The 19,226-nt window shown below is 36.9% G+C and overlaps 1 protein-coding gene and 1 long non-coding RNA gene across 2 annotated transcripts; both read right to left on the reverse strand.

The window, feature by feature from the left end:
* Window positions 1,147-2,217, reverse strand: LOC110269619. The gene is made up of 2 exons (XR_002358390.1): window positions 1,974-2,217; window positions 1,147-1,486 (listed from the first exon to the last, which is right to left on the reverse strand). It is a non-coding gene; the product is annotated as an uncharacterized LOC110269619 (long non-coding RNA).
* LOC107630084 (WD repeat-containing protein 44) lies at window positions 5,789-14,733 on the reverse strand. The gene is made up of 7 exons (XM_016333117.2): window positions 12,956-14,733; window positions 10,378-10,468; window positions 8,786-8,943; window positions 8,642-8,693; window positions 8,461-8,537; window positions 7,410-7,503; window positions 5,789-6,813 (listed from the first exon to the last, which is right to left on the reverse strand). Exons 1-7 carry the CDS (start codon window positions 14,453-14,455, stop codon window positions 6,212-6,214), a joined length of 2,574 nt encoding a protein of 857 aa, XP_016188603.1. The 5' UTR covers window positions 14,456-14,733; the 3' UTR covers window positions 5,789-6,211.

Genomic DNA, 19,226 nt, shown 5'->3' on the forward strand with positions numbered 1-19,226 from the left:
GCCATATACCAACCGGAATGGCATTTCCCCTGTCGTTGAATGTACAGTGGTGTTGTACCCCCATATGATCTCTGGGACTAGTTCGGACCAGAGGCCTTTAGCCTTGTTGAGCTTTTTCCGTAGGGCATGTAAGACGATCTTGTTTGCAGACTCTGCTAGGCCGTTTGTCTATGGGTGCTCGACCGACGAAAAATGTTGTTTGATTTTCAAATTTTACAAGAAAGAAGTGAACTTGTTATCGGCAAACTAGCTACCAAAGAAATCATTTGTTGAAATGTAATTTTTTCCAGAGGCTGAGCTTCTATCCACTTTAAAAAGTAGTCAATTGCAAATATCATCAATTTTACCTGTCCCGGAGCTAACGGGAAGGGGCCGAGTATATCAAGCCCCCACTAATAGAAAGGCTAAGTTACCTCGGAACTATGCAGAACTTCGGCAGGTAAATGTGTGATGGTTTCGTGCATCTGACATTTTGTGCATGTTTTAACCTTTGCGATGCAATCCTTTTGTAATGTCGGTCAAAAGAAACATGCACGGAGTATTTTCGAGGATAAGCTTCAGGTGCCGATGTGTGTGCCATATATGCCTTCATGGGCTTCGGCGAGTGTGAGGTCTGCTTCTGTCCTGGAAAGGCATTTTAACAAAGGTCGAGAGAAACCTTGCCTATATAAACAGTTATTGTATATAGTAAAAAAAGATGCTTGTCTGCTGAATTTCTTAATATCGTCTATGCTGCTTGGGATAGTTGCAAATTGTATATATTCTATGTAAGGCTGACGCCAATCGTCATCCTGTATTAAACTTAAAACCTCGGTTAGAGATACACTTGGAGTGAGTAATGTAGATTGGTAAAGGGAAGAAGTGGGTGTCTGGGAGCTTGGAAGTTTGGACAAAATATCATCCCGGTGATTGTTTTCCCAAGGTATGTGATGGATTTCACATTTAGAGAATTTTGAAATTAATCCTTTCACAAAATCTAGGCATTTTGCCAATAGATTTTGACTTTATAAAGATTGTTTATCCGTTGCACGACAAGTAATGAATCACAGTATACCTTTATTTTGGCGATACCCAGATCAGTTACGAGCTTTAGACCAGCAATGAGTGCCTCGTATTCGGTTTGGTTGTTGCTTATTTTGAATGATAAAAATAAAAAAAATATAAATACATTCTGCGGAAAAATACCATCCAAGGTTCCTGTTCATGCATCTAAAACGGACATCACCAAACAGAGCCATATAAATCAATGGCACCAAACATCCAAAGAAGTTGTCTCTTGCCAAAATTTCATTTCATATTACAAGTTTACAACTTATGCAGACAACAAATACGCATGTGATATGGAAACTCTATAATGGTTATTGAACATGCATGCTCTCATGAACACTAATCAACTAATCAACTAATCAATGCCATCAATGCCGCAGGTGCTACTCCACACTGCACCATGGCTCCGATCTAGCAGCTTGCACTCAAAATTCTCAGTCTGCATAATAGTTATATGTATGATCAATAATACTAGCTGCTAGTACCATCCACAATGAAAAAAGTCTAGGAGTCAACAATTTTAATTCATATTAGCTAACACTTTTAGTCAACAGTTTAACGCCTTTAGTTTAATAGTCTAATACAATATTTTTAACTAACATTTTTAAATATTATTGACTAATTGTTCAATAATGTTTTATACATATTAGTTATATACTAGGAACTTAATTCTTACATACATATATATAACACAATAAAGAGTTTCCAGTATTGGTTTTTGTGAGGGTGTCTATTTAGTGATTCCAATGCAATATATATGATGAAAAATAATTTTTTGAGTCACAACAATAACCACTATTTCATTACATAGGATAGTAGCATTAGTGTAAGATGTTGAAGACTCAAATTTCAACTACTCTTGACGATAATTGCTTGATTCAGCAGAATAATTTAGAAGTAGGAGAATGTGTATATATATAGTATACCTCACAAAGCTGGACAGCAGTTATGTCTCTAATTCCCTGTTGATACCAAATCACAAATGCCAAGTAATTAGGGTTGCTGCTACTCTCATCTATCTTGAATGTTATGTTCTCGTGTGGATAATTGCATGCACAAAGCAACAAACAAAAAAATCCAGTTCAGTACACAAAGCAGGAACTATGGAATCAGTTCAGTAATCAGTAATCAGTAATCAGTAAGCAGGAACTATGGAATCAGTCCAGTTCAGTAATTAGTAAACAACAATTATTAACCAAAATTCACAGTTCAGTTTAGCAGGAACAGTTTCACACTACACAGTTTCACACTTCACAGTTCACAAAAAAATTAAATAGGGAGACAGAGTTCACAGTTTCAGAGTTCATCATGTCACACTGCAGTGACTTCAGTTCACACTTCACAGAGCTTCGCAAAATCAAACAACTACTCAACCAAACTCATCAGGGAGACAGAGACATGCTAAATTGAAAAAAGATTTTAAAAAAATTACTGGAACTATGGAAGCTCGAAGGCGCCTTCAAGGCTTCAACAGAACATGCAATAGGGAGAGTGGGAGACAGCGACACCAAGTGACCAAGCAGTGGTGGAGCACCTTCGAATGGACGACGGCTGCTTCGCGGTGGAGGTGGCTGTTCGAAGGAACGACTGCTGCGCGACGGAGGTGGCTTGGCGAAGGTACGACGGTTGCTGCACGATTACGTGGCTATTCGAATGAACGACGGCGGCGACACGACGCAGTGGCTGGACGGAGGTGAGGGACGAGGACGATCGTGTGAGAGTCAGAGAGGTGTTCCCAGATCCCAGTTCTCACTCTCAGTTGCAGTTCTCAGTTTCTGAAGCTCGAAGAGAAGGGGGAGGATCGAATTAGGGATTTAGGGTTCTAGAAGGCATAAAACGGCAACGTTTTGCTGCCCAATCAAAAAACCGGCCGGGTCACAGTTCGGTTTGATCGACCGATTACTGGCCGATTCACCGGTTTAATTCCGGTTTTTAAATTTTGCGGTTTTGCTGTTTAACCGATTCGTTTTTATGATCGGTTCATGGTTCAACCAGTTCGACCGGCCGGTTCGAACCAATTTTCTGAACCTTGAGTATAACCCCTGCTCCACATCCTTGAGGGTTAGAAGCGTCGTCCACATAGAGGGTCCAGTCCGCTAACTTACTTGTTGAGCCTGGGCTTGTAAACTCAGCAAGGAAATCAGCGAGGCATTGCGACTTGATTGGACCTCGGCTCTTGTACCTAATATCAAATTCGGAGAGTTCGACCGACCACTTTATCAGACGTCCGGCCAACTCGGACTTGTATAAGACTTGTCTTAGGGGTTGGTCGGTTCGTACGTTGATGGTGTGGCTTTGAAAGTAGGGCCAAAGACGGCGAGCTGTAAAAATTAAGGTCAGCGCCAACTTTTCAATCTTCGGGTACTGAAGTTCAGCTTTTTGCAGTGATTTACTGACGAAGTAGATCGACTATTGTGTCTTCTGTCTCTCTGTAACAAGTACGGAGCTTATAGCCCAATCAGTAACAGACAAATATAAGTAAAGTTCCTCTCCTGGAAGAGGTTTTTGTAAAATCGAAGGCTTTGAAATTGTTGTTTTTAGTTCTAAAAATGCTGCCTCACACTCCTCCATCCAAAGAAAATTATTTTTCTTTTTTAGTATTTGGAAAAAATAATATGACTTAGAAGCTAGGCATGACAAGAATCTTGACAAAGCGGCAAGTCGTCCTATTAGGCGTTGTACTTCCTTGATTGTCTGGGGACTGGATATATCTAAGATAGCTTGGCATTTCTCTGGATTTGCTTCGATTCCTCGGTTTGTTAGCAGGAAACCGAGAAACTTGCCTCCTTGCACTCCGAAAGCACATTTTTCTGGGCTCAGCCTCATATTGTATCGTCAGACTTGATGGAAGATTTCGGCGAGGTCTTTCAGATGGTCGTCGCCGACCTTAGTTTTTGCGACCATATCATCAACATAGACCTCCAAGTTTCTACCGATCTGTTGGGCGAATACTTTATCCATGATCCGTTGATATGTGGCGCTTGCATTCTTAAGTCCAAAATCTGATTATATCCGGAATATGCGTCCATAAAACTTAATGTTTTGTAGTAATGAATACCTGGGCTTGACTTCAGCTTCTGAGGAATCGTTGCCGAACTTTCTTCTCCAGCGCGTAAGTTAAAAAGATCTGAGTTCTTCGTTCAGAGGTATTCCTTGTTACGAACAGAGTGAATCAAAAAGGAGGGGGAGTGTATCTACAAAGGCACTCCGATACTTAAGTCAGTATTGTGTATTCATTCTATCCCTTGAGGATACAATGTCTTACCTTTTTATAGCCGAGTATCAGCTGTTACACTTTTCGTAGTTATTCTCATTGAATGGCACCGTATTTGAATGCAGAATCAATTTATAACGTACGAAACAATTTTGCAACAGCCCGGCCGAGTTATAGCTCGTAAAGCTAATTTATGTTTACTGTAACGGCCGTATCAAGAACCTATTTTGAGATTACTGCAAAGGCTATGGTCGTCACACAAAGGACTACTTCGACCTGAAGTACCACCTCGAGTAAGTCATAAGGGATGGAAAGCTTCCTGAGTTCGTGAGGCATATTCAGGAACCAAGAAGATTAGAGAGAGATAAGACTCCCAACCAAAAGGGGCGCAACCTTAGAGGCCTCAAGATCAACACCCGAGAAGAGATAGAAACCGACCCATGCTCGTAGTCACTATAATAACAGGATGAACCACTCCCGAGAAGTACAAGTTGACAATGTAAAAAGATCACAAGATTTTGGACAATAGCCACACTGCAACAGCGAAAACACACGGCGATATCCCAAATAAGCTTCAACACCGAATACTTCAAAGAAGGAACTACCAAGAACGACTCACCAATGGTTATCATGGTCCGAGTTGAAAACAGACTGGTCAAAAGGATATTGCTCGACACATGGGCCGAATTAAACATCCTATTCAAAAAATGGCTTGGATGTCTTAAGGTTCAAAGACGACCACCTGAAAACCCACATACCAAACATGATAGGTGCGACCACTTCATAAAGTCGACTAGACTCTTTTGACTTGAGCGTTTGAATCCCTTTGTAGGTACACCATTCCGATCTCGAAGTTCTTTCAAGATTCTCTCCAAGCAAATCCCTCATATAACCCCTCAAGAAAACACTTGATCCAAATAGCGCCATTTTCCCTCCGGACTCATTCCCTAAAGTAACGGTATTGCAATTACTTGGTGACAAGCCTCCATATCGTGTTCATGCCTTCTTGGGATGAGCATCCTATATTCCTATGAAATTCCAGAGAAATCTAATCATTTTATTTGATGTAATTTGAGTAATTTATTTAGTCCCGGGGAAAGAAAAGAAAAGAAAGTAATAATGAATGATATAGTACGGTGATGTGAACCATTAGCATCCTATTCCTCAATGTCATTTGCTTCATGATCATGTTTAGTAGCTCTTTTGTTTAATAATAATACCAGCAATTTTATTTTTCTCCGAATAACACAAAAAATTCAAAGTCAAAACTTTGAGGTAGTAACAATAACAGCTTTTGAGGTAGTAACAATAATAACTGTACCTTAATTTAGATGTGACTTTCATCAAGAAATCGAGTCATGAGCAATGAACAAAAGACATCTTAAGCAACGCTAGCAATATAGCATACTTGTTATGCCTGAAAATTTCTCCATACATTTTAGATAAGTTACCACTTCATCAATGTCATAGAAAAACCTGTTAAGTGTTCCATATATGATTTCCTAGAAAATGGCCGTAATCATTCTAGGAATTGTAACCATACTGTTTTATTGAATTTGATTTCAATAGACAAAAGAATTCATAACAAGACTAATATGAACAAATGTAAAAGAATCATCATTTCTAATTTAATAAGCTTTTCCCTTGCTCGTTAATCTACATTTCCCCATCACATGCATTCGTTGATTTCCAAATTCCATTCCATATGTACCTTTTCCTGTTTTCTTCCTTTCTATTTTTTTTTTTTTTTTCTTTTTCTCATTTTTTTTCCCTTCTTGTTTTTCTCAGACGACTGATTGGAAATACAACACATCTCCTCAACCAATAACACCAAAAAGAACAGCGAAAGAAATGGAACTCAGCCTAATATTCTCTCACCCAATATCACTCTGTACAACTTTTCACCCAATAATGAGACAGTGAAGTCTCCCCCACTTCAACCCACACGTTTTATACGCCCAGTGGCAATCCGAAGTTTTGGAAAGTTCGAATTTCCCCTCGAAGGCCGGCAGTTACGATGACCATGCCCCAGGCTGACATGTTTTGACTCACTGCGTTACTAGATAAATCAACACTGATTTGGGAGCTTCGGTTCCTCGTAGCAGCAAGTTGTTTTTCATCTGGCCATGTTGCTGAAATTCTGTCAAAAAAATAACTGTCTGTTGCACCTGCAATAGTTCCATGAAGTGGACTATTGTTGCAACCTGATGCAGATTGTGAGCCCTCAGTACCAATATCTTCCTCTACAGGGGTAGGGGGATGGTTGGCCGATGAGACCTCATCCACATTATCATCGAACTCAGGCTGTTCCCTAGAAAACGTATCATGCATCTCCCATGCATAATCCATACCAGGCCACGGGATGGCCACTGATACATCTTTACAGTGAAAATGCTCATATGAGCTTGTAACGGTGACAGCTTTACTTCTGTTAGGTCTGCAATCAGCTTCATTTCTCCATATGTATATATGGGAATCCTCACTTGCAGCGACAATATACTTACCATTTGCTGTGAGGGAGGCTGAAATTTGGCTAGTCGAATTCCGAAACCCTGCATAAAAGCCATATCATTTTAGTCTGGAATGGGGAACAGAATGTAATTAGATACTGGGGACCAATTAGCATTCCATCAAGGAATCAGAACTAGGAATAAGCACAACTTTTGGTACATACTGTTCAAATAAAGTTAGATGTCTTCTTCTGGTGCGACGACTATCCAAAGAGAAACCCTACTAAAAAGAATTTCCCCTCCAATATCACATTTAAGCAGAAGCCAGTAGCAGAAAGTACATCAATATTTTTTTCCATAATGAGTTTTTACATTATTTTTGTTAAAAGTCGTTTCAGATTATCCACTGCCACTGTGACCTTAGAGGAGGAGGGGGGTGGGAGGTTGTTAAAAAAAAGCTATCGATAAAAAATTATGAGCAACTAATGTAGACATCATAGTGAATGCAGTTCTGACTGCGAAGAAAAATTTCAAACAACATCAAATCAAAGCTAAATAACTGTGCACATTCAACAAAATATGTCTTGCAGGCCAAAACACAAGGAAGTTTTGGTTCAACCGCAAACATAATAGTGTATTTACTTGTCACCTATGTTAAAGAATATTCACTTGATATATATATAACTAATTTCACCTACCTTTAAACTTATGAACCAGATCAACGCCATCAACAACCCGAATTCGAGAATCTGAAGATGTAATGAGTACTTCAGATGAACTTCCTGGGGCAAACTGTTCACAAAAAATCATTAGGAACGCGAACATAAGCCTTGTATCTTAGTTATAATAAATGGGTAAAGTATATTTTAGTCCCTTAATGTTTGGGCCAGATCTTATTTTCATCCCTAAGGTTTTCTTTTGTACTATTTACATTGCTAACATTTTATTTCAATATCAGCACACTACCACATCTCCAATATCATCATCATAATCTTTGTCATTGTCATTATCAACACCACCATACAACAACAATCGTCATCATCTCCAACTACAACATCATTTTCACCACCATTACCAACAACACCACACCACTACCAACAAATAGAATAAGAACAACAAAACAACAGGAGGAGGGAAAGATTAAAGGGAGGGGGGAAAAAAAGACAAAAAAAGGCGGAAGATAAATAGTGGCTGTCAGGGTGGTGGCAGTGGTGGTGTGATTTAGTTGTGTTGGTCGAGGTGGTGGTCGTTGGAGAGAAAGGTAAAGAAAAAGAAGGGAGGTAGGAGGAAGTACTGGTGGAAAGCGAGGAGGATGAAGAGCAGTGGTGGCAATGGTGCTTTGCAATGGTGGTGGTGGAGATTGAAAAGAGAACAAAAAGGAGGAGGAGGAGGAAGTAGTGGTGGCAATGGTGTCCCAGAGGCGATGGTGGTGGGCGTTGCGGTCTTGGTAGTGGTGATTTGGTGCAAGTGGAGAGAAAGACGGGGGAAGGGAAAGAAATCATAAAGGAGGAGAAGAAAGTCAGAGGGGGAAAATTGAAATAAAAAATTGAATTTTGACTGAAGGATAAAAGTAGGACGAAAATCAAACGTTTGAGATGTAAATAGAATAAACAATATGTTAGGAACAAAAATAGGTTCTGACCCAAACATTGTTACTTTTAATAAATTCACAAGAATAGTAAGCCCTCAAGTTACCATGATTTTCCCCTTTTAAATTTAAAGAACAAAGTAGTTAAATCATCAAATTACCTGGAAGCCAGTAATTTTCCTCGATCTCTTTCTCCTGTTCTGCAGATTGATCTGACTTTTCTGTTGCAGCTTATTTTCTTAACAGAATGAGACAAAATATAGATAATGTCACTGGCCATGATTCATCAGAATAGAATATGGTTTATATAAATAGTAAAACAATCAGTATCAATGAAAATACCAGATGTATTATATAAATGGCAGCTACCCTTGATTGAACCAACAAGTGCACCCTGCAGACACCAGAAAGATTTAGCGAGTTGCTAGTTAAAAAATAAGATAATTTAAATTTGAAACAACGAGATTCACTTTAATGCAGACGAACCTGACCATCAGGTGTATAAGATGCAGCAGTGACCATTTCATGCAGATCAGTCCAATCCACGACTTGCCGATCAGGAATGCTCCATATGCGAACCTTAGCATCCAAAGATCCGCTAATGAAGTATCTATCATCAACAGGATTGAACTGGATGCAAGTCACTGTGCCAAACAGAAAACAGAAAACAGATTGAAGCAATGGGTATAATTAACGGAACCAAACCAACAAAAAAGTATACGAGGGGAATGGAAGTGACAGAATTGCTTTGATTGCTAAATTTAAGTATGCATCCAGCGGACAGAAAGAACCCTTACTTAAAGCAATGACTAACAAACAATAAAACTATGCCTATATGCATTAATGGAGAGACCAACTGATCGCACAAATGCTGACTAAGGTTATCCTACTGGGGAGTGGGTTTATTAAGTGTCTTTATACCAAAACCTACAAAAGTTAAAAAAAAAAAAAATCAAAGTGATCTGTCATTTGAGGGAATCCACGAAGAATTAGGGCATGTTTGGTTAGTATTTTCGTTCTCTGTTTTTATGTCAAGTGTTTTCTATTTCTAGGATTTTTTGAAGAAAAAAGAAAAAACAGATATTTTATTGTTTTCAATACCTCTTCTTTCAAATCCAGAAAATAAAAACAATGAATGAAAATGAATACCAAACAGGCCCTTAATTTTTTCAACTTTAATCTTACATTTCTTATGTCAGTTAAAATATAGTAATTACTCCCTCTGTTCTAGCATCCACTTGGACAAAGTGGTTCATTAAAAAAACAATATATCTAGATATAATTTGTGTCTAGATACAATGTTTATTGAATATACCACTTTGTCCAAGTGGACAGTTATTTTAGAACAAAGGTGGACAACGGGTAATGTCAATATAAACTAATATTTTCTAGGCTAAATTACACTCACCTCCTGAGGTTTTCAAAACTAACACATCACCCCTCTATTTGACTGACCACATACACACCACCCCCGCGTTACACCAACTTCATGTCTAGAAAAACTTAAACCCTTTGGTATTAATGTAACTAACAATTCCTAGTACATATGGCTATTACCTGCGTATTAATACTTTATTTTATTTTGCTTTCTTCAATTGAAATGACACAAGTACCTTTCATAATAACATTGGAATAGAGTTTTGTGATTGCTTTTTTCTAGCTTTACAAGCTCTCTATGCATAGAAAGATTGTGGGGTTAAACCTTTTACAATCTAATTTTTACCGCATCTCAGTATAATGATCAAACAGAGGGAAGGTGAGTATATATTGGTCAAATAGGGAGGTGGTGTGTGTAATTTTCATAAAGCTAGGGATATGAGTGTAACTGACCCTATTTACTATACTTGAGCCAATTTTATGATTTCTATTCCTTGTGCTAAAACCTTAAGAGACACTTAATATTGGAAAGGGATGTTGTATTTGATAAAGGAAAGGGCAGCAAAAGCATAATATATAAAAGAATATTTTATGCAAGTGCTAACATTATTGTGGTGATAAAAGTAGTTTTCTAAGAAACCTACTTGATACAAAGAAAAGCAAATAGAATGCTGCAAGATATAATAGCTGCTTGTACTCACCATAGTCACTGTGTGAAAAAATTTTCAAACACGACTTGCTAGACAAATGCCATAGCCGCACTGTTTTATCCATCGAAGACGAGAGCAAGTGCTGAGAAAACAGAAAGTATATTTAAGATGGTTGCATGCAGACATAATTTAGATTCTAAAACACATGGCACATCATAATCACAAGTAATCAAGAATGTTTAAGATATGTAAGAGAAGACAACCCCTCATATTTAAGCTTTCAAGGACATCTTCTGAGCATGCATGCAACAGCACTGGACACTAAAACCAATGCTTTTACCACATCACTTTAACAGATGTTATTACAAGTCTCACATTTCTCAAAAATAAAGTGTCTAGATAGTTTATAATTGTGAGGCATCCCTCACCACAGAAGCTAGTTTTAGGGGTTGAGTTAGGGCTACTCAATCTCAATTCTATAGTATTAGAGCCTATCGGATCCAATACTGTTGGGCTACCCACCCACAAATGTTCACGCTCCAAACAATCATTTCTAGGCGTGAGGGGATATATTATAAGTCGCACATCTCTCAAGGTTAAAGTCGCTAGAAAGTTTATATGTGTGAAACATCCCTCACCCAATAAGCTAGCTTTTGAGGTTGAGTTAGGCCTATTCAATCTCAATTCTAATGGATGTTCATACCAATACCACTAGTGACTAAGTGACTGGTGTTAATGTACATAAGGAGTATAAGCAAGTTACGGAGAAAGAGGTAAACAATCCAATGAGTTACACATCTCACAGCTCAGAAAGTCTAGTTAAAGACTGCATAAATTCATAATTCAATAAAATTAGAGCAACTGTAAAATTCAATAATCGTGATGATCAGTTTAGAATACAAGATGATCAGTTTAAAAAGATTGCTTTATTTTAGATAAACAACTGTCGGAATAAATCCGGGTGAATATTATGCAGGAATTTTAAGGCAAAATATGGAATTTAATATTACTGTTGAGGTGAAGATTTTCTAAAATCTCTCAAAATTTCCTTGCCCCTCACTCATAGACCATGATTCAAGGCTTGGTCGCACAATTTGTTCTTTGTTCAAGCCCATGGAAGCTCCTCAAGATGAAAAAGGGTGTGAACTATGAACAGTGTTCTGGATGAAAGGTACCCATGGAAGCTCCTTGATTGATTTGTTCTTTGTTCAAGCCCATGGTACCCATGCATTGATTGAACTACACTGGTACTGCAGGAAAAAATCCGTAATCTCCTGCCTTGGCACTGCCGATACCAAATACCAACCAATATTTAGTCCCTTCTTGAGTGTTTCAATTGCTGTTCCACAGCATGAATGTAATTTAAATATGATATTTTACAAAATTGTCATTTTGAACACTGATTTAAAATTTTGGATATTTGGAAAATACATCATCTAGGCACATTCAAAATTTAAGTTTTGATCATTCGATAAATCCTAACAATAAATATCATTTTGGTACATGTAAACAATTCCTTATAAATATAATTTCAAATAAATTAAAAAAGATAAGGAATGAAACGAAATATAATTCTCCAATGAAAAAATAATCAATCGAATAAAAGAGAACTTAAGCTTACTGTCATATCGGTTTTGAATCAGTTTTGAAAAATAAAAGTGGAATTTTCATAGATACAATGAATCTTAAACCTGGCCTAACGTACATGGTTATCTGGGTTTTCAAAGTTTAACAAATACTCTGTAAGTTTTACATACGTAACAGTGACAAGTTGACCTAATGTCAAGCTTATAACAAGCTAAATCCAAACCTTTCACAACGACTCCAATTGGCTTATTATAAAATTATCATCCACCCATCTAAATAGAAGAAACCACAAGGCATCATCATGCATTTCATAACAAGTCATCTCTCTCTCACTTGTTCACCGGCTAATGACTTTCAAGGTAAATCTAGAATAATAATGCAACTCTAGGAAATAAGTCCTTGTAGTCCGATTAAATTTTTTTATATAAAGAAAATAAAAGAAAAAAGAAATTTGGTTTCTCAGGGAGCATAATTTGGAGAAAAATATATAAAGAAATCTTCTCAGGGACAAAATTTTCTAGTTCCTACAATGTGTATTAGTGGCACCCAAATTGTGGGGTCAACAATAACGGACTCCACTGGACTCCACCAGAAACCCAAAGTACAGTAAGACTATTTACACCAATTTCTTTTTCAGCAAATTCTCTCGAACTATGTCACAAGTCCAACTATGCTCCTTTTAAGCAGATCATATTCCACTTGATCAACTTACCCGTCTAGAGCCTCTATCATTTTTTTGTATCGTCATAACCAATTAACCATATGCAATTCAGTGTCATCTTCTAATCAGATGGCAAAGTTCTTCTATTTCAATCAATCATAAAGTAGAAAACTGAGACTGTTGACCATAAGTATATTCAGTTAACGGGACAACACTGATAAATCAAAAACAATTTTAATGAATGGGTATGAATCTATAAATTCAAGCATAAGGTCAAACAATGGGAATAACAGGGTGACTTAAAAACTTTACAAGGATATTCAAACACTGAACACACAACTGGTAATACAGAACACACCTATCTTCAAAATAGTAGCTAACCTGAGACCTGGACCAGGAGAGGTCAAGCACATCGTCGAGATGGCCTTCGAAAGAGCAAATGGGTTTCTCCGTGAGCGCAAAAACAGTTTCTGGCACAACTAACTGGTCCAAACTCAATGACTTCCTGCTAACAGATGGCCTCCCCCTTCTCCTCTTCTCAAGGCTACTCTCCTTGCTAGGGGACAGCGTAGCCCGCTCCGGCGACCCATTCATGATAAACAACATATTCACATTGGCGTCTTCGGGCTTCTCCATCAGCAGCAGCTCCCCTTTCCTCTCAGTTTCTACAACCTGCCAAACATGGATCACACAATCCTCGCCCGCACTTGCAAGATACCTCCCATCCAAACTAAACCTTATGCTCCAAATTGATCCCTCATGAGCCTGTATCTCCTGGCTCTTGTAAAGCCCTGTCAGCTCCTTACATGATTTCCCATATTGCCTCACTCTCACTCTTTCAGGACAAAGAAATGAACTGCCATCCTGGCTATCATCTGTCGCGGAGCTGGACCTCCGGCCACCTTTCTCGGACGATGTATCCCTCTCATCACCACTCCTACTCCACCTCTCCTTATGCCCCGCTGCGGCTACCGAACTCGCCACACTCTTTATACTCTTAAACCAACTCCCCCTTCTCTTCACCTTACTCTCACCACCACTATCACCACCGCCACCACTGCGGCTACAATCATTTGAATTCAAATCAACCGCATCTCCATCTCCATCTCCATTACCATCTTCGACATTTTGCCGCCGCATTAGTTCCTGAACAATTGGGGAATGCCCAACAGTCATCTCAAATTCCTCCATAGTCAAATGCCTTCCAGTTCCAACTTCCCTAAGCTTCTTCCACGTGCCATCTTTCCTCACCTCCTTCACCACAAACTCCTTCCCGTTATCAAGATCCTTTATAGTGCACGCTTCCTCTTCCACACTCTCAATCTCTCTCCGAGTTTCATTGCTCTTGCCCCGCGAATCGATGACCGTTGAGACATTGCCATTAGCGCTGCAATTACCGTTATTTACAACCGAACCGGCGTCGCCAGAGCGGCAAACCGATCGAATTGCAGGCTGCTGAGCTGGCACCTGCAAATCACACCGATCCGCGGCGCTCTCGGATTTGGATCGGAGAATGGCGGCGGCAGCAGAGGCTGCGGAGGTTGTGTCGGCGGCGACGCGGTGGAGGTGTTGCGAGGAGACCGATCGAGCAGGGAGGCCGAAGTGGCGGAGGAGGCGAGAACGGCGTTCGGAGACGGAGGAGGGTTCCGAGATCCATATATCGTACCTGCACATGGCCAAGGCATGAGTGGGGGAGCTAGAGTTGGAGTTGTTAGTGCTGTCGTTTTTGGCAGTGTTGGTGTCGTTTTGAGGGGAAGTTGCGGTGTCGTCGTCGGAGTTAGATGAAGAGGTAGAGGACGATAGTAAACGGTCGTGGGAGTCGTAGAACAAAGTGTGGGTTTCTTCTTCTTCTTCTTCTTGGTCAACGATGGGTTTGGTCATGGTTTATTATTGTGGGCATTCCCATTTGGGTGTAAGAGAATGCCCATGAAGGAAATGGATCGGATCAAGATTTCAGGAATTGGATCTAATGGTGCTAGAGATGAATGGGGGTTGGAACCTGCCTTCGCAACTTAGATCCAATGAGAGAGAGAGAGAGAGAGACAGAGAGAGATTAGACTATTAGAGGGATCGGATACAAATGCCTCTTCTTTGTGTCTGTTTTGGACTTTTGGTTGCTGGATGGCTGGATGCGGATGTGTTCCTTTTGTGTAGTAGATGTGTTTTATGGTGCGGTGTCATGTGTCTTACAACTTGTGTTTTCTGCGAGGAGGAGTGCTCCTTTTCCTTTTTTTTCTTTTAGGAGTTTAATTTTAAAGTATTTTTGTATAAAATATTTTATACGATTGTGTATTTATATTTCAACATGTATTTTATACTAATAATTAATTTTGGTGGCTGATTTTTTATATACCTCTAACATGATTGATCATGCAATGACATCCATGTTTTGGATAATCATTTATACTGTCAATAAAAATAATAGTTATTTTAATAATATAACGTTACATAATTTAATGCACGTTTAATGCTATTTTACACCAACAATGTATCTACATTAAATTCTTTTTCTTCTTTTTTTTTTTATTTGATGGACTAGAAAAAAAAGTACTATTTTTTCAAGAAGCAATTTATGTTGTATACAATATAATTAGCTTATCCTTAAACGTTTCTTGTTAAGTATGGAGTGATGTACTTCTTGTTAATTCATCAAATCTCAACTCTTCAATTATTATATTTTATTTAAATAGTTTAAATTTAAAATGGTAATTTTTTAATTTGATTAATCATTTTTTTATAAATTTTAATTTTTTTTTTTTTAGGTTTTAGATATTAGATTAAAGTTCAAAACTAAAAAAAATATATGAATATTAAAAGTAACGCGTCTGTGAAAAAAAAGTAGCTAGATTTTGGAATTGAAATAAATAATACATAAAAAATAAGTTGAAAATTCATGCACTAAATCCAAAAGAATCACAATCATATAATGACCAAAATCTCTTCACTTCAAACATCCACAACTAGCAACTCGAGATGAAAAACAGCTTTATCAAACTTATTTGAACAATATTGCCATCATAGTCATTCGATTTTGAAGATAGAATGTCATCTTACAACGAACAAGACCGAAATAAAGATAAATCGAAAAAGCGAAGGAGCAGCATCATATTATTTCAGACAGAAAAAAAGAGGATACTACAATAATGTTTAATGAAGGAAGATGTTAAAGACTTTAGATTGACATCAATAAAAGAGTACCATTACAAAATATAAAAGTTTAGAAGAATAAAAAATATATAAAAAAATACTTACAGAGAATAAGTTGATACCTAGTCTTACACGGAATAAGTATTTAAAAATGACAGGATGACATGCTCTTCGAAAAGTTGATTTAGTTAGTCTTAGCCAAATATTTATAATGTAACGGAATTCTGACTTGTTGAGTTACTTAATGGAATTAGAATGAATTAGACAGACTTCTCACTATCATTTTATTTTAAAAGAAAGCATAATGCATAATTGATATTCGACATGAAACAAAAAATTCAATAATATAATAAGATTTTTTATTTTTAAATGAAAACATAAAAAAATATTTTCAAAGAGTAAACTACTATTTCTACCCATAAAAGTTAAAAACGCTGACATATTTACCCATAAAAATTAAAATTATCATTTGTATCTATAAAAAATTGACTTTCACAAATAAAATTACGCAAATCCTAAATAATTACATAAAATTTCCAAACTACCCTTAGTGAGTCTCATCCTCTTCAATTCTTCATCCAAGCCGTGAACCAGCACTGCTGCAGCACCATCTCCTTTCTACTTTCTCTCTCTCTCTTCCTTCTCCTCCATCTTCTTCAATCATCCTTTCTCTCTTTCTCTCCGCCCTCTTCGCACTTTTCTCATTCCTCTTCTTTTCCTATTAATGTTTCTCTCTTCTCTGTCGTTCTTTTCTCTCTTCTATGCATTAATGGTGATTCCTCCTTTTGCCATCGCGAGCTCTATCCTCTCCTCCCCTCCTTCTCTTCTTCTTCTTCTTCTTCAGGAGGTTCCTGGCTTCAGGAAGTAGCAATTTTAAGTCCTCTATTTTCTGCAACCCCAACTTCTTCAGCGTTGAGTTCCTTCCTTTTCCAAATGTCGTATCTTCGTCTTCTCCTTCTCTTGGCATCACTGCTCTCTTCTCCTCCTAGCGATGCGTCTTCATCATCTCCTCCCAGTATCGCCAAAATCAAATTAGTGTTCTGTATTATTTGCAACGAAAATGGTGATATAAAATCTAAGAAATTATCAATTTTTGTTGAAGGTTCTAAGAAATTAGGGTTTTATTTTAAATCTGTGCATGTTCTATTCTTCAATTTGATCTGATGAGTTTGTTCTTTTTTGTGATTTTGAAGAGAATAATGGCTGGACTATGTTGATGTTCAAGAGGTGAGAGAGAAAAAGTGAGTGAGTGAGTGAGTGATAGAGAGAAAAAGAGAGAGAGAGAGAGAGAGAGAGAGAGAGAAAGTAGGAAGGAAGATGATATTACGGTAGTGGTGGTTTAGGTGCTGCAGATAGTGAGTGAGGGTGAGTGCGTGAGAGAAGAGAAGGGGGTAGTTTGAAAATTTTATGTAATTATTTAGGGTTTGGATAATTTTGCATGCGAAAGTTAATCTTTTATGAGTACAAATAGTAATTTTTAGGTTCTATAGGTAGATATGTCAGTGTTTTTAACTTTTATGGGTAGAAAATGGTCAAGGAAGTACAAAAGAATTGGGTATTCCCATTTATCATCAACTGTGACTGAAAGACTAAGAGTTTAAAGAAGAGTAAAGTAAGAGTAAAGAAAATTAGTAGCATCTATCAGGTATGGCTCATGAGTTCACGCACTAAATTGCTGGCTTCTTTCACTATCTATGGTACCGGACTTATTACCTTCTCAAAAACACACCGATTCCTCGCTTTCCAAGTGCTCTAACACAACGCCGCTATGAGGAGGGTCTTTTGTCTACTGTCGAATTGAGCCGCTGCCCAAGATAAGACTCGTTGCCACCAATTAAAAAAGGTCTATTCTTCTCTCATCCATAGGTCAGGGGTTATTAAGTTTAGGCTCCATATTATTGAAGACATGGGGCATTGGAACAAAGCATGAGAAATTGATTCAACATTTTGATCTTTTAAAATTATAATATAAAATTTTAAAGAATAAAGTATCGGTTTTGTCTCTAACACTTGGGGTAAGTTCCAAAGTTGTCCCTAACATTTAAATCGTCCTATTTAATTCCCTAACGTTTCAAAATTGGCTCAATGTTGTAAAGCCGTTAAGGATCTGTTAACAGAATTGATAGCGGGACAAAATTAAGACGATTTTGAAACGTTAGGGACTTAAATAGGACGAAAATGTTGGGGACAAAAAATGATACATAGAAATAAATTTTTATTTTATCTTTTAATAATATTAATTTTTTTCGGTACATAGTTATTCAATTACTTTTTAATCACATCTAAGTAAATTACACTTAATCACATTACTTTCATTCTAAATAAATTTATTTTTTATAATTTTACTCTTAAAAATTTTTACTCATCATAAAATTTTTGTAGAATGACTAGTAAAATAAAAAATATTTATTTTTTACTAATCATTCTACAAATATTTTTTTTTATTTTACTAGTCATTCTACAAATATTTCATGATGACTAAAAATCTTTTAGAGTAAAATTATAGAAAAAATAAATTTATTTAGAATGAAAGTAATGTGATTAAGTGTAGTTTCCTTAGATGTGATTAAAAAATAATTGAATAACAATGTACAGTAAAAAATCGATATGATTGAAGGATAAAATTAAAATTTATTTTTATGTATTGTTTTTGTCCCCAACGGTTTTAACCTATTTAAGTCCCTAATGTTTCAAAATCGTCTCAATTTTGTCCCACCGTCACTTCTGTTAACAGATCCCTAACGGCAGGCCAGGATAACATTGAGCCAATTTTAAAACATTAGGGACTTAAATAAGACGATTAAAACGTTAGGGACAACTTTGGGACTTACCCCAAACGTTGGGACAAAAACGATACTTAATCCTAAAAGGCTATTTTAATATCTTAAAAATTAAATATAAGAGTTTTTTAATGTTTTTAAAATTATTTTAAATTTTTAAGAGTAAAGTATCATTTTTGTCTCTAACGTTTGGGGTAAGTCGTATTTGTGTCCCTAACGTTTAAATCGTCATTTTTGTATCCCTAACATTTATAAAAGTGATTCAATGTTATCCTGTCATCAATTATACTAACAGATCAGATTGTATTTTTCAATTATTCTCACTTGAATGTGTTCAATTTCAATATTGTATCCAGTATTTGTGTTCAGGTTTAATTATGTCCCTAAAAAAGTGAATTATGTAAATATTGCAGAGATTAGTTTCAACTTTTGATAAGCTATTATCTGGAGTGGATCATCGATTTTATTCTAGATATTTGTATTCTAACTTCAAAAAGAGATTTTCAGAACTCCAACTAAAGCTCGTGATATGTAATTGACGGCAGAATAATATTGAATCACTTTTACAAACATTAGAGATACAAATAGGACGATTTAAACGTTAGGAATATAAATAAGACTTATCCCAAATGTTCGAAACAAAAATAATATTTTAATCAATTTTTAATTTCTAATGCAATTAAATAATATGAATTGGTTTCTATAAAATTAATTTACTATTTTTA

Source organism: Arachis ipaensis, chromosome B03 (assembly GCF_000816755.2).
Source record: "Arachis ipaensis cultivar K30076 chromosome B03, Araip1.1, whole genome shotgun sequence".
In the NCBI taxonomy this organism is placed as follows: domain Eukaryota; kingdom Viridiplantae; phylum Streptophyta; class Magnoliopsida; order Fabales; family Fabaceae; genus Arachis; species Arachis ipaensis.